This window comes from Limanda limanda, chromosome 18, assembly GCF_963576545.1.
Source record: "Limanda limanda chromosome 18, fLimLim1.1, whole genome shotgun sequence".
NCBI lineage: Eukaryota > Metazoa > Chordata > Actinopteri > Pleuronectiformes > Pleuronectidae > Limanda > Limanda limanda.
The window spans coordinates 6756360-6773215 of NC_083653.1; the positions used below are offsets into that span (position 1 = coordinate 6756360).

Sequence of the window (16856 nt, forward strand, 5' to 3'; positions counted from 1 at the left end):
CATAGATTCTCTAATGCAAAGGTCAGTAGAGTGTGCATGCAACCACGCATGTTGATGTCATGCAGAAGAGATAAGAGAATGATCACAGGACAACACAGAATTGACCCTGGAGCGATGTGTGGGGTCAGTTTCAACTTGTTGCCTCCCATTTCCTCTGAGTTAGTCTTCTCCACTCGGTAATTTGATTCCTCTCGTGATAATCCTGCTCTTGAGCTCTGCAAGAAGTGACAGTACCTCACGCCTCTTCACTCACTCCAGCACAAGCCATTTCCTGTGTGTGCTGTATTGATTTTCTTTTCTCTTCTGAGGACTAATGTGTTCTACAAACAGTCCCGTCAAAAATGTGTCTAAATGTGTCGCTCGCGGCCCGGAGATTCTCAGATGCTTGTGGGGCGTTTGCTTGTAATGAAACTGTTAAGACTAACATTTACAGAAGTCATTTATTCTCGTAATGTTTCTGTGCGTATCATCAGGACGATGGGGTATGGGCAAATTCTCCACCGGCGTGGGAATGAGGAGGACCAGGTCCACCTCAACGTGGGAGGAGTACGACATGAAGTGGATCCCAGCATGCTGCAACGCTTCCCTCACACACGCCTAGCACGTCTCCTCTGCTGTCAGAGCGAGGCGGCAATCCTGGAGCTGTGCGATGACTACATCCAGGACGAGGAGGAGTACTACTTCGACAGGAATCCCCGGGTCTTCCTGTGCGTGCTCAACTTCTACCAAACGGGACGTATCCACATGATGGAAGAGGTGTGCGTTTTCTCCTTCAGCCAGGAGATCGAGTACTGGGGCATCCAGGAGGTCTACCTGAGCCCCTGCTGTAACAACTGGTACCACGAGAGGAAGGGCTACATCGAGGACAGGGACTGGGACATCAGGAGTGACGACATGCAGCAGCCAAGCTGCAACTCGTCCTTAGAGGAGCTCTCTGCTCTCGATAAAGACCTGGAGAAGTTCAAAGGTGTCTGGTGTGGAGAGCTGAGGAGCTACATTTGGCTCAGGATGGAGGATCCCGGTCACTCCACGGCCTCCAAAGTCATCGCCGTGGCCTCCCTCAGCGTGGTCTTGACCTCTATTGTTGCCATGTGTGTCCACAGCATGCCTGAGTTCCAGCGTGTGGACGAAAATGACAGGCTCATCGAGGACCCCGTCCTCTCCATCCTGGAGGTCATCTGCATTATCTGCTTTTCCACAGAGTTCATCGTCAGGCTGATTGTTGCACCCTCTCGCAGGAAGTTCCTCTCAAACCCCCTGAACATCATAGACGTCGCTTCCATTTTGCCATTTTACGCCACTTTAGCTCTGGAGACAGCGGACGAGGAGGCCGCGGAGGAGAACGAGGACCTAGAGAACGTTGGGAAAGTGGTGCAGGTTCTGCGTCTCATGCGGGTTCTCCGAATCCTCAAACTGGCTCGTCACTCCATCGGGTTGCGAGCGTTGGGTGCCACCGTCCGACACAGCTACAACGAGGTGGGTCTTCTTCTGCTCTTCCTCTCGGTGGGCATCTCCATCTTCTCTGCCCTGATCTACTTTGCGGAGAAGGAAGATGGGTCCTCAGATTTGGGGACCATCCCTTCAGGCTGGTGGTGGGCGACCATCACCATGACCACAGTCGGTTATGGTGACACCTGCCCAGTGACGTTTCCAGGGAAGATAGTGGCGACCTTGTGTATCATCTGTGGCTTGTTAGTGGTGGCTCTGCCCGTCACTATCATCTTCAATAAGTTTTCAAAGTACTATCAAAGAAATAAAGCCATGGATGGACAAGGTATCACTAAGCCGGTCAGAAAGGACCCAGAACTCCCTAATTATAACATCAGAGACCTGTTCACAGACAGCGTGTATCCCTTCATTGGAAGTATCACCTTCAGGAACAGTGTGAGCAGTGCAGGGGACGATACAGATGCCTCCAGTCTCCAGGACATCGAGGTTTATGAAAATGACACTTGTGAAAATTAGGCGACAAAATGAGAACCCTGCCATTTCAGTGCGTCTCGCTCCCTTTATGACTGCTAGTCACTCCGTGCCTCTCAGGGCAGAGCCCTCCATCACTGACCCCGTCTTCCTACACTGTCTTCCTCCTGCAATTTGACAGAGATTTGTGATGGCCATTATTTGCGTTTTCCTTTTTTCTTTTACAAGGGGATAGCTCGTGAAATATACAGCCTGGCTAATACTGGGAAATCTAAGGGGATTCATCTGAATCTTGCTCTGAGGTTTGAAAGCCCATTTTCTGCTTGAGAAAACTGCAATGATGCATGTGGAAGGCCATAATGTTAATGTTTTTCAAAGTAATGTCCTCTATCGATCTGTCTGCTCGAATATAAAAGTCCAGGACGACAACAACAGTTTGATATTTAGAAATGGTGTTATAGATCTCAGAGTTGGCCGAGGATACACAGCCTGCATGAACTAAAGTAAATGCATTTTTAATTTTAATCAGAGAGTAATGTAAATACTTTTGTAGAGTTATGCAACATCATTGATGCTGGTGAAGAGAGGCCGCACATTTCTGTCAGAGCTCAGTGGGAAGGTTTGATGCCAGGTTATTGTTATGGACAGTTGTATTGGCATGAAATAAAACTCAGTGAATCAGAAGCAAGATGCCTCTCATTTGTTTAAGGGCAAACAGAATGTGGTATGTTGCATTCATCTATAACCGTATGTATAAAAAGTGCAGGATTGACGGAAACGATGGAAATCATCGAGAATGTGTTTTCTTTTGTGGTCGATTGGAGATGTAGAAGAAACTTTCTTTTCTTGTTCGGTCTTTTTTCTCCCTGAAAGCATTGATTTCCTGCCTCATGTTATCATCTGTGGTTGGATGAGCTGCTGTCCCACTAGAGCCAGAGATGTAAAAAAACAATCACTTCTCTGCAGGGGGTCTCAAAGGTGCTCGTGCAGTTGACCAGAAGCAGCCTCACGCAAAGTTAACATCACCTGCATTTGTAAACAACGTTACTTGAACCATTTGTGGATTTAAAGCTCAGATGGTTTATTATCTATTGGCTGAAATGCATTGCATTAAATTGATGGAAGTGAGGAGTTGAGGTTCCCGTACAGATCATAGATCGTTACTAAAGATGGACAATGGCCCACTATCCACAAATGAAGCCAAAATATCGTGGATACAAACCATCTGGTGCCAAAGACATACAGAACAGTCCATAAAGTACAGATACACAATCCTTACTTTACAGCAGGTTGTGTAAAGACTAACTGCAGATTAACCTGAGTTACTATTCGTTAATAATATTAAATGGGTTTGATCAGTCAGCCTCAGAGGAGCGTCATGTAGAAGGTGATTAACAAATTGCTTTCAGTTTTTTACTCTTGGCATTTACCATTTGATGCAATGACACAGAAGAGCATTGAATTTATACGAGGGGTCACTAGATGGACAAATGTCTTACTCCTAATTATGTAAATGTGCGACGTACCTCATTGACCCATCTGAATTTTAAATGCTTACGAGGCAAAAAGGTTGTGAAACAATGCAATAATATATAAAACAAGTATTAAAGGAACAGTTCTGGATAAATACGATTGCTATGCTATTAAATCATAATGGATGTGATGGTCTTAACTGTTATTAATGGTCTTATGGAAATCCTTCAACATCTAAATAACACTCTAGAAAGATGTAACATGCATTCACTTTGAAGAATAGCAGTCAATAGATTTCTAATCAGATATATAATCTTGACTGAATGTGACGGGGAAATCCTTGTGTGGAAGAATCCACCTCTCGAGTCGCGGATGATGATCCAGCATCGCCGGCGACAGATGATGATATTTTCCCATTCCGCGGGCACTCATCATTACCTCTCAGCCTCATGACTTCAGGCACTGCTGAGTGGAGTGGATTTAATGTGCCCTTACTTTGCTGTTCCGTATTATCGATTAATGACCGGTTTTTCCTCGCCACCTTAAACATCCACCTCGCTCTCTGTCATCTGTCTCCCTGACTTACAAGTGACCGATCTGCCAGCTTTTAAAGAAAACGCTCCACAGAAAAAAGGGCTTTCTACGAGTGGGAATGAGCAGCCAGCTCATGGGATCTGTGGATGAGCATGTCCCCCTGGAAAAGTTTTTGACCTTTATGGCTCAAATCTTGTGGCTCTGTTACCTTTTTCCCTCAACTATCCCTTTATTCTAATTAAAATAATAAGCCTCCCTTGTTTTGAATGCTGTGAATTATTGTAAAACAGAAAAGCGAGAATGGAATTCTTCATTAAAGTACAATCAAAAATGCTAAATGACAGGATAACCCAACATTTTGAGCTTAAATAAAACACATGAAGTGGAATGATTTGTTCCTGCAGGATGTTAAATTATATAATTTGTCATTGTTTAACACATAATTGGGAGCATGTGACATAACAACTCTAAATACTGTATCAAGAGCAGCTACAATACAATTAATATCGCAGGCTCTCACTAATCTACCTGTCACTTCTGTCATTTCCTTTAATGAACAAAATCGTTCTTGTAATAATTACTACACAACAGGAGGATGGACTTATCACAGGTGTTGCTTTTTTCCTGTTGTGGCCATCGGTATGTGTGAAGGAAATCGGGCCGGGTCGTTCTTAATGCAAAGAGGGAAAAAAAGCCAATTACCTGTAAAGGTCACAGTGACTATGTCAGCACAAATGTCGCCATTCCAGAAATGATTCGAGAGTTTTTTCTCAAACTTCCCCTCAAGGCTTTTTTCCCCTTCTTGAAATGAAACAACCTTAATTTTTAAACTGAGGTGAAGTTGTCGACTACAATGCTCCTGCTGGTCTCACACTCAGTGCTGATTTGAAGTGAGTTGTCCGTGTGCAGAATAGAGACGGTGATGTTTCTTGGCATCAGGAGCTGGGACACTTCTGCAGAGTCTGCCGGGCATTAATATTAAAGAAATGTCCCTGCAGAGGATGATGGAGAGAGCTGGAACATGGCCGCCTCTCACAAGGCTCACATGTGTGCATGTTTGGCACATCAAGTTTTTGAAGAGAAAAATGTATCTCGAAAAACTCTTTGACATTTGTTTCCAGGTATGAACTTGAGCAGTGCATTACACATAAAGCCTCCGGCTCTGAGAAGGCAGGTGTCCCTGAACCTCACACACAAGGAAAAGGTCAGTGAACGCAGTGATGAATGTGCAGAGGGAACTTTTATATTGTGTGAAATTCTGCAACAGCTCGACGCACCAGGTTTTTGTGAGTTCACACTTTGCTATTTGGTTGCACCACACACAGTAGATCTTGGTTGTCACTTATATTTACACATACACAATTATAAAGTATAATCGTGTCGCTATAGATGACCTGATAAAACGAAGTTAGCTCACCTGCTTAGATTAAAGAGAACAAGGGTAAGAAGGGTGAGTTAGCTTTAATATTAAATATCAATCAACTGCCTTTGTCAGTATAAGATGTTTGGTTTTGATCTACAAAGAAGATGAAATTTACAGAAATACTGCACTGCGGTTGTATGCCTCCCCCAACCAGTGCAGTTTCTCTCTTCATAAAACAAACGCTCCAGATTTATATAAGGTCACTGTGACCTTTAAACACTGAAATCTAATTGGTTCTTTTAGTCCAACTGACAAATGTTCAAAACTTGAAGAAATTCCCTCAATGCAGTGTTCAGATATCCCAGTCAAGGCCCAAGGAAATGATTAGTGAGGCCACAGTGACCTTGACCTTTGACCTTATGGCTACCAAAATCAAATCAGTTCATCCTTCAAGTGAATGTTTCTGCCAAACCTGAAAGGATTCCCTCAAGCGCCTTCTGGAGATATTGCATTGACAAGGCAAACAGATTTGCTTTTTGATGTCACAGTGACCTCGACCTTTGACCTTTGACTACTAAAAGTTTATCAGTTCATTCAGGAAGTAAATATTTAAATATAAAAAAGGCGTTCTTTAGATATCGCTTTCACAAGAATGAAAACACAATGCCTCAAATTACAATATCTCAAATTACAAAACAATGACATGATGCTAATGCTAATGACCGTACGCAGCTAACAAAGCTAACGAAGCTGACAAAACTATCTTTAAATCACAAAGCGAGTGAGTTTCATGAAGTGTGGCCAACGTGTTGATTAAACTGGTATTTATTTCAGATAAAAACAACACAATACCTCACTAGACAGCAGTTGTGAACTTTACATAAATCTAGCGATGGATTCAACTGGAGAAACCAGATCAGCTTTAACTGACAGAACATCAGTCGATGAGGAATTGAAAAAAACATGGTCATATGAGGCCAGCGAGATGGTTTCTGCTGGAGTGTTAAGAAGCTGTGTGCTTCAATATAATGACCTTACTCTGAAAAGACAACACTTACATGTGTAAATAGTTAATGAGCTGGACCAAAGGTCTGTCTGGGAGAGAGAAGATGTGTTTTTATGTGTTTCCCAAACTGAATGAAAGCCTGTACGAACCCCAGCTGGAGACGGTTTGGATATTACCATTACCCCCCCGTATGTGAGCTAATTTATAATGTTTTGATCAAAGTCATTAACGGATCAGTTTCACTCAGCCCCAGCAGCTGTGTTGCAGCAGCTCAGGGTCACAAATAACAAAGAAACCACTTTGTTTATATTTCGATCTTGCTTTTCTCCCTCAGGCAGGTTTATTACACTGAGGCTGGATGGGCATTGTTACTGCTACTGTCCATAATCATCTATTACTCTGACAGAGGTTGAGTTTTCCAGTGGGCAACAAAAACAATCTGCCGTAATTCAGCCGGACATTTAGCCCTTTTGCTGTAGTTTCTACTTGACCACTCCTCTGAATTTCTGAAAAAACTGTTTTACGTCACAAACCAACAGAAATGTATTTATTTAATATTATTTTTGGAGCGACAAGCACATGGACCAACATACCAAACCATATATAGCCCAAGCTAGTCTTCAACACCAGTCCCTAGATGGTCCTTTATACAAATATACACAAAAAGCAGGAAAACCATTGGCACAAATACCAATGCGATTAAAAACACTATAAAAACAAAGGGAAAGTCAACCAACTCATTATGAGTACGGGACCAGTAAGTCTTTGAAAACTGAAATTATGTCAGTCATTTATGGTGAGTTTGGTAATAAGGACATTTGATGAAACACTTGTATAATTCGATCTGATGAAACTCAAAGTCCACTCACTAGTTTTACGTGAAGCTTTCAGACGTAGGAAAAGATCTTCATCTGCTGATAGAGTTTGCTCGATCTTTGCAACGTTGATAATTCAATCAAATTACTTTAAGGACTTTGTGATCGTGTTGGCTCAAAGGTTAGAGCCCATTAAGTTCTGGGAAATTAGCAGGTTGACATGTGGGCAGGTTGTGGAATGTTGGCCGTGTGTTAATGAAAGAGCTTCAAGACGTCCCCACCTGATAGCAATTTAAATCTACATCAATGTTTAAATGTATCGTGATAGCATATAGCATTGTTAGCTTTATTTTATTGGACCTCTAGAAGAACAAATTGACCCTGTTGCATTAAAAACTAGAGTAAATTAAGTATCTAATCTAAATTGAATAATTAAACAAGGAAAAAAGCGCGTTATTCTCATCTGGATTATTCCAGTTTGGCAAAAAATAAATTGCCAGTTAAAGCCAGTCTCACCCTCACCTCACCTTGGACACTGCAGTGTGACCTATCCCATTAAGAACATGGGGATGACTTGAGCATTTCAATTAGCCTCAGTGGCCATGCCTTTTGTCCACCATTAAAGTCGCTCCCAGGAAACCTTCAGCAATTACGGAGGCCGAGATAAGATGGATAATCTGATGTCCCAAGTGTTGCCGGTGTCCCTTCGCACAGGGACACAGATCCAGGCCTGCACACAGTCTGACCTCACCACTCACAGCAGCAGCAGCTCCACTGGGACCTCTGGTATTTGCCTGCGCAAACAGAATCTGTTTAATGGTTGTGTGGACGGGTTACATGAGGCTACAGTCTAAGCACTAAACGACCAGAGCTTAGTGTTTGTATATAAATGATATACAAACACTACGCATACATTTTCTTTCCTTCTGTTCTGCCATAAGAAAGTGGATTGAAATCATGTTATTTTTGCACTATCCGACAATATCAAATGATTTTTATTGCTTAATTGTATATTTCAATTAGGATTTAAAGCCAGAAAATATCCGGAAAATTGGTTTTAGATATTTTCGGAGTTTGCCTCATATATGAAGGACGCAGCAGGAGATTGTCCAATCAGGAAAACTTTTATTTAGACACTGGAATTCAAAATAAAGTGTTGAACAGTGTTTTTTTCCATCACAGAATTGAATTGATTTCTGTATAACTCCTTAATGCATAAGCTATTTAGTCAGAAAACTAAAAATAGCAAACCACATACTGTTCTGATCTGATGTGTTATATCCTGTAAGTGACTTGTAGAGGGCAGTAAACCATATTTCTGCTGCAGATTCAACTGTTATTTTGGGAACTCATTATTCTCTACACACTTTCTTTGTATGAACAGAGATTTCCCACCACAGGATTCCAATGTTGAACATTTTACACCCTTTCAAATAATGTTTATGTGACATTTTATCAACTGTTGCCCCACTACATAAACAGAGTGTATTCATAAACACGCATTATAAATATATTTGAGTGTTATTTATTATGTCTTTTATAGCAGGTACAACGAAAGGCCACTGTAATAAAGTATTTGTTGAAAGATTGAAAGAGATGCTGAATCTCTCTTGCTGTTAATCACTGGCTAACAAGCATTATATGAATTACATTTACATTTCATTATTGTGATCCAGAGAGACAGAGAGGTGATCCGGGCCAGGCCCGGACCGAGTGGAGATAAAGTGGGTGGGATGAAAAATGTTGAGTACATTGCCACAGCTCTTAGCTCAGATGATGAACAGATGCACTTCGCCATCCATGGAGAGTTGCAATGGAGGGAGCGAGGATTTAATGGAGGCAGTAAAAGAGGGCAAGAGGGCTCCAAGTCCTGCTAATGAATCAAAGGGAGGAGGAAGAGGAGGAAGAGGAGGACTGAGGAAGGGAGGGAGTCTTCATTCTGCTTGGAGCTGCACCGCTACAGCAAGCGAAGCACATTTACTATAAAGAGTGCAGACAGAGATTGGCCCTTTGTGTTTTTATCGGAAGCACTTGTGAATCCGTGGAAGTGATCCTTGAAATCAGATTACAAATCAGAAAAATAAGATGGCACGACAGAAATTGTAAAGTGATTACTTCTACGGCTAAAGATGATTCTCTTTATAAATAATGGCTGATTAATTACAGAAAACATTTAAAACAACCAGACATTTAATTGAATACTCGCTCCGATATCTGTGTTTAAGTTTTTTTTATTGTCTTGGACTGTATAAAATTATTTCGGACGCTCATTTGACCAAAGTCAAGTCAGGTTTATTTATAAAGCACATTTAAAACAACCAGAATTTATTTACATTAAATAAAATAAAATAAAATAAAAAACAAATATAGTAAAAGAAAAGCGGTTTAAAACCAAGGTCACGAAAGGACACGCTGGAGCCCCTGGAGTCAGTTGGTCGGTGGATCTGAGAGAAGTGGGAGTGGAGGAGGAAGCAGACAGAACCACAGCGATTAGAAGATAAACAGCCCAAAGAAACAAACAGTAACTTGGAGTGATTAGCTTCGGACTGTCGATGTAATAAGTTTATCAGAACTAGGCCGAGCTCGGGGCTAAACCCAATTAGCAATTTGCAATTCCCAATCACAGAACTGCTGCAACAAACCAAGCCCCGACTGATGATGCTTCCGACAAGAGCCTTTAGAAAACAAGCAACAAAGAAAAGAAAACACAAAAGTCGCACTTTAACATTAGATGCATGGTTTTCATTAATGATAAAAAGCCTCCATTCAATCTGAAAATTAGGTTTTTCTGTGGTTTCTTTACCTCAGCTGCAGTTAACATTGCCTCCTGTCTGTGCGGTGTAATGCATGTGCTCTGTGATTGTGTCCACTCAGCCCTTCACTGCATCAATAAAATGCCTTTAATTAAAAAATCAATGAGCTCCATTGGATTCTGCTTTAGCTGAAGTTTATTTAGTTTCATGCATGATGGGATGAGATCTGTTTCTGATCCACCGACTGATGTGCCTCCTCCGCGTTAGTGAACGGGACATGGACCACATGAAATAGTGAAAGTGCAAGTTAAATACAATTTGCTAAAAGATGATTTCTGTCTCCGATTGGCCGAAGACGGCGGCGTTTATGTCCTCGATATTTTGGCTTTGTTTCTACTAGTAGTGGGAGGGAGTGGAGCCGTGTCGTCCATCTTTATTTACAGCCTGTGTAAATAAAAACAATGAGTGTGTCTGTGGCTGATGGATGTGGCTCAACGGCGACAATCAGGAAATCCCACTCCAGCAACGAGGAGGTGAATTAGTTTTACTTTAACTTTAATGGTGACAAAGTGCCACGTAGTGTTGCACCTCCCACATAATCACAGTGAGGATGGTGAATGGAGGAAACGCCGTCTTCAGAAAAGTTTGGTCCTAGGTCATTGGTTTCTTTCTCTCCCTCCACGTTTTGTCTTCCCTGTTTTTCAAACGGACTCTCGAACTCTCGGGTTACGTGTCAGTTACAAGCAGCGTCGCCTTTCGCGTCGTCGATGTGACATTAAAATGGGAATCGACTCAGTGAGCCGTCAGACCCAGCGCACTTAACGAAAGCTCTGAAGTCATCATTCAGTGAGTAATTGGTCGCCTCATTGCTAAGCATTATTGTGCCCCAGCGATGGCTTTGATTAGCCCGGGATGACCTTTCGTTTAATCGATCTGTGGATTTTATTTCTCACCGGTTGACTTATGCTGCTATGAATCTTTTTCGACGAGGTGAGAGGACACGTATCTACAGCATTGCACTTTCAATTTGCTCTTTCCCTAATTGTGGTCATTTGCGTTCACTGGTTTCTGTGGGTTCTCATAACACGTGATACCTGAAAACAGCAGTGTCATTTAGAATAAAGCACATCCTGCTCTGATGCTCTGGTCTGATGATCCATAAAATTATTTTTGGGGGATATGGCCAAAGTGATTAATCAGTTAAGCTGAGGTCTCCTGCTTTTTCTCTTTAAGGAAATGGGCCTGGATGTGAAAGAAGCTCCTCGAATGTCGTCAGTGAGATATTGATTCACATTCGCTTTATTAATTTATAGTTTCTAATGTCATTTTTCCACAGACTTCAGCAAAGTCTCTTAACGGGAGGAAATTCTGTTGAAAGAGCTCGTTTCAAACCATGATGAGCAGCAGAAGTGGCACAGAACCATTAAAGCCCTTTTACGACATGAAGAATGTCTGCAGAGTCGGGTCTGGACTTTTCCAGAGTTCGACTTTCACGCATGAACAACGCAGCGGGAGATTTGATTAAATGTTTAACTTGCAAAGCAACTAAAGTAACCGAGTTTTGAAAGATAAAAAATAAAGTTTATGGTTGTATTATTGTTATAACTGGAATTCTACTATTGTAGTGTGTTGTATAGTTGATGTTAGTACCAGGAATTGACTGTCTTCGTTGTGATGCATCATGAAAATAAAACCTCCCCCTGATCTCATGTGTTTATTGCAGGGAAGCTGCTTTTTTGCTTCATCATCATCCAGTGAATAATATCACATTAATAATTAATTAATTGATCTACAAAGCTGAAGACGGTGTTAGGACCTCGCAGAATATTCCGCACTTCATCCTCATGACATGTTTCCAGAATCCATGCAAACACCAAATCTGTGCAGCTGCAGAGAACGAGCCCTGTTGTTTATGTCGGGGTGCAGATTGCGACGTTATTGAAGTTGTCAGTTCAATTTAAATAAGAGGCCGAACAAGAGTCTCTCAGCGTAATGGACAGCGACAGCGTGTTTACCTGAGTGTGTAAACAGAGGGGCGACGCTCGGACAGAACAATTGACTCTTCTAATAACACGCCGGCTGCAAGAGGCTGAAATAACGGCCTTGTGTGCTCATTAGGAGATAATAAGTCTGATTTAGATCGTGCCGAGGCGCCGCTAGAAACTATGCTATTGATCGGAGGCACAATAAAGTGAAGCCACAAGTGGATTTGTCTGTTGTCGCACTCGCCTCTCTGAATACAAACGTGTGAAAACAGCAACAGAGGCTATAAGAAGGAATTCAGTCTGTCAATCACTGCTGTCAAAATGTTATAGCTTATTACAGGTGGAAAATCCATTTACTATTAAATCATATATTTGACCTCTTTATTATGTTGAAGTAATTGTATCAATACTGCTTAATTTTCCTGTTGTCATAAATCTAACAGTACTTGTTTTCTTATTGCTCTGTATTCATATGAGCTTTTATGTAATTTTATAGAAACAGTGCATATCTCATATTTATATTTTCTATCGTATTGTATCAAATTGTATCATATTATATTGTATAGTGTTGTATAGTGTTGTTTTGTGTTGTATCCTGTTGTATTGGTTCATATTGTATAGTTTTGTATCGTATCCTTTCATATTGTATCGTTATTTATCATTTTGCATCGTATCGTGTTGTATCGTATCATTTCATATATCATATCATCTAATTTTTTATCGTCTCATTGCATTTATCATTTCGTATCATATCATCTACTATCGAAAATCGTATCACATAATTATCACATAATTTCATATCGTATCATATCATTTCGTAGTGTATCATATAGCAACACAAGATAAGACATGATTCTGCTGCTAGCCCAGCACTTTACTGCCAGTCAATGTTTCAAGTTAATGAAATCTCCTTCATTGTTACTGTTGTTCTTAAATCGTCTAATGCTGTTTGCTAAGTGTCGCTCTGTGGCTGGTTTCATGGACACGTGGTTTGTGAGGGAGAATGTGAATGTGCAGTGCTGTGAAACTGAATTCCTCCTTTTCTGGACAATTAACTCACTAGCTAAGAAGTGTATCGTTTTAATGTACTCTGGATATTCTGGTCACAACAAGGATATACGACAATTAAAACTCTGTGGCCTGATTGATTGTTTTGCAGAAATACGCCTGTAGGTTAATTTAAAGCACTTAACTTTATGTTGTAACCCATCCATTTTAAATTGTGTATGTCAGAAATTATAAAAGCAAACTTTGTTTCTATAAATCAGTCCAGGAACTAATAACTTTCTAAGACACTGGAAAAGTAAGTAACCCATCCCGGTGATCATTAATTCTTGAGTCAATATTACATTATAGTTGCCTATTAAAGTTGTTTCAAGCAAATCTGTCATTAAAATAAAATCTGCCTCATTGTTGTTTAAGGAAGCATCATCCTGGTAGATTAGTGCGGAGGCTAGAAATAACTGATTAATCAATATATAATAAGACTAATTGATCAGAGTCGGTTCAGACTGTTTTGATGGAAAAAAAACAAGTTCAAGATTTATTTGCTGGAAGCGCAGGAAAATAAAGTCAGGGGCCACTGTCGGATCCACAGCAAGAATATAAATACTCTACATAAAATTGATTTAAACGAATTCAGTCGTATTTTGTCTTCCGCAGCTCTGGAGGAGATTTATCAAGTCTGAGAAAAATAACCCTAATCACGTCGTCAGCTTTATCTCCGTTAAGGCTGGAAGGATACAAGACTGTTAACTTTACTGACTGGAGGTTTGAAATGCACTGAAGGTCCATTGGAAAGAAGCCATTGTTTTTCATGATTGGAAATTGATTGCATGTTGTTGACCAAACAGAGGTTTCACTTCATTGTCCATCCAATCAGCAGCATCGTTTTAACTGGTGCCGGTTGGGCCTTGCTGGAGGTTTGCGCTTTAATGAGCTATTCTACTTACTTAACAATGTAACACTGAAACTTTCCTTGTATTCTAATGAGTAGTGGTGAAGATGCCAAGGTCAGATTTAGGAAACCCCCTCTGTGAAGCAGCAGTGGTTCCTCCTCGGAGCAGCAGCGTGCAGCTCTCACAACTACTTGTTCGCTAATGGGGCTCTGGCTGCGAGCCTGGATCGATCACACAGCCTTAATGCTGAAGAATTCCCGATTTCAGAACAAATCAGAACCCAAACTCTGGTTTACAGCAGAGGCTGATGTCGGCCGACGCTCTGCTCCATCACGCCAGGATGTACAAGGCCTATACTCAATCATGGCGGTGGCATAGGGGGGGGGGGGAATGGGAGCGGCCGACGGGGGGAGGGAGGGCAAGTGGACACAGGACGAGTACAGAAGGCAGTGAATCACGCAGATAAATCAGAGCATCCGGGCCACTACATCACCCCCCCTCCGAGAGGAGAAGGCTGGATGTTGATGACTTTGTGATGGATGACGGATTCAGTATCCATCAGACCTGCACATGGATCACAACGAGATGGGGCAGAACATTGGCCGAGCTAAACTGTCAACTCAGGGCTTTGAGTGAAATATCCCTGAGGCACTGAGAAAAGAAAACGCTTACGTGGTTTATGTAGATCATCGGTGAGCTCAGTGGGGCGTCGGTTGGTTTCGGGTTCTTTATCATATACAAATATCTTTAAAATGACCTCAGATGGATGTAACTGAAGAGATTTTTTATTAAAAATACATTATAAGCTGATTTACAAGTAGAAGACGGAGGCAGTGGAGGGCAAACCCCCCCGAAACGCTGCTAAACCAACACTTTTATGTGCTGACTGCTCTTGTCAAGATTAATAACCTTTGACGTCCAAATAAATCTTTGAAAATGAATAGTGAACAGAGGCTGTAACAGAGCGTAGACGAGGAGAGAGTCTGTGGAACGAAACAAATGAATGCTTTCCAGTTTGGTCGGTGGTAAGAACACGTCATTGGCAAATGTTAAAAGCTTTACATTATTTATTAAGGATATTGAACAACAGGGATAAAGATGCCAGTTTACTCAATCAGAACCATCGACTGTTTATAGACGGACAACATCCCGAGTCTCGATCACCCCCTGGTGGCTGGTTGCAGTACAGGTCATAACGCCCGTCTCCTTTATGTTAGTGGATGGGACATGGAGTTCACGTCAAATTAACTTTTCTCACATTTGGTTTCATTCATTTGAGGTAGTGTGCGGTCAAAACTAATTGTCAGGGGATCAAATATCTTTGGAAATACCTGGTTATCTTTCAGTATAGTGCGAGGAAGCAGAAACACGTCTTATACATAAATCCAGCTAACGTTACTTGAAGATTGCCAGTAGGTGTGACTTGGAGTATGAATTCTTTGTATGTTGGCGATATGCTGGCAACTTATCCCAGGTGCACCCTGCCTATCGCCCAATGTCAGATGGGATTGGCTCCAGCTCCCCCGGACCCCTCAGAGGACGAGCGGTACAGAAAACGGACGGATGGATGATAAGATAAGCTTCATATCAGATGCAGCCCCCAGGTGAGGGGGAGGAGGGAATGAGAATTTAATGTAGCTGGAACTCTGAGACTAATTTAAACAGAGGGATTTACGGTTCGTCGCTGCAGCAGCAACGTTAGCGAAGCTGGACCCATAAGCCCCGTCCTCCCCCCCCACCAAAGTCACTCATTGCTTATTAAAGCAGACACCCTCCTTTGTTGTGAGTCTGCAGAACAAGCATTTTGGGAGGCCACCTTTCTGAAATTAGAAATTACCCATGAGTGAAAGAGGTGGCGGCTGATGCTCTGCCAAACACACTCCCACACTGTAAGTGCTCCCAGTTCAGTCGTCCTCTCCTAAGTCCTGCCAACCGTCCCATAGGATAACAAGAGCTTCTGGCTCATCCTCACAGAGTCACTGCTTTAACGAAGGCAGCCTCCACACAAGGGCAATTTTTCCTGCTACGCTATGATAAAAACAGCCTTGTTTCATTAGAAATGGTCTAAAGAACGCCAGAAAAACACATGTGCATCGAGTAGTGACCCTGTGATACATTTTTTAAATTGAACAGTGTTTGCTTTTAGCTTCTGGAAGCAGTTAATACATGTTTGCCATATAAGGTAGCCTCATTAAATGCCAGATGATCATAAGTTATGTCTGTTGTCTTTTAAATGTATAGAACTGTCTGTCATGCATCATGTTGAGCCTTCAAACTTTTATTTGATTTTCTTTTTATCAGCCAAACAAACCACCCGGCTGCAGGGATGACCTGTGAGTTTCAGCATGTTTACAAAGCATCCCACTAAACTTAACTAAAAAGTAACAACAAGACTAATTTGACGTGTATTTAGACAATTTAGTTCGGTCCATGTCCCATCCACTGACATGGAGGAGGCTGGGTCTAATGAACTTTACTGCAGCAACTGGGCGATCGAGACACTTTGGCTTCACCTTTGAGGAGCAGTCGCGTCGTGCATCTTTATTTAAAGTCTCAGATTTCACACCATGCAACACTCAGCCACCTGCTGATACATTGATCCTACTGAACAACACATCGGAACTTCTCTCGTCTTTGTCATGGTTCACGTTCTGGGACAGGACAGTTTCTACTGACATGAGCGACGTATCCACCTCTGCAAGACAGTAAATAAGCATATTGCGTGGTATATTGATCTATTCCTTTAAGCTGCTGGACATCGATATCAGCCTTCAGCGATGACTTGATGGACAAAATGTCATCTTGTTAAAGCTGAAACCCGAACCTCCTCACTCAGAGCCGGATGCACCACCTCACACAATCATCTTGTATGTTCCATTAAAACAAGACACTTAAATCAGACGTAACCTGACATGTCCGACTCAATCACAACCAGTCCCGCTGCACTGGGGGCAACTGATCCATTGTGGAGGGAAAGGGATTTGCATAAACGTGCGGTGGAGCTGCTGCCTGCAGCCGAAAACGCTGACAGATGCTTTTAATTCCATTAAGCGAGCTCCTGTGTGAGGATAGGGTCGCAGCTGATGTACGGCACAGCGAGCGGCTCCTT

At 41.9% G+C, this 16856-nt stretch overlaps 1 protein-coding gene across 1 annotated transcript; it reads left to right on the forward strand.

The window, feature by feature from the left end:
• The first annotated feature begins 477 nt into the window (after positions 1-477).
• On the forward strand, positions 478-1965 carry kcns3b (potassium voltage-gated channel, delayed-rectifier, subfamily S, member 3b). The gene has a single exon (XM_061091897.1). The coding sequence runs from the start codon at positions 478-480 to the stop codon at positions 1963-1965; it is 1488 nt and encodes a 495-aa protein (XP_060947880.1).
• The last annotated feature ends 14891 nt before the right edge of the window (positions 1966-16856 follow it).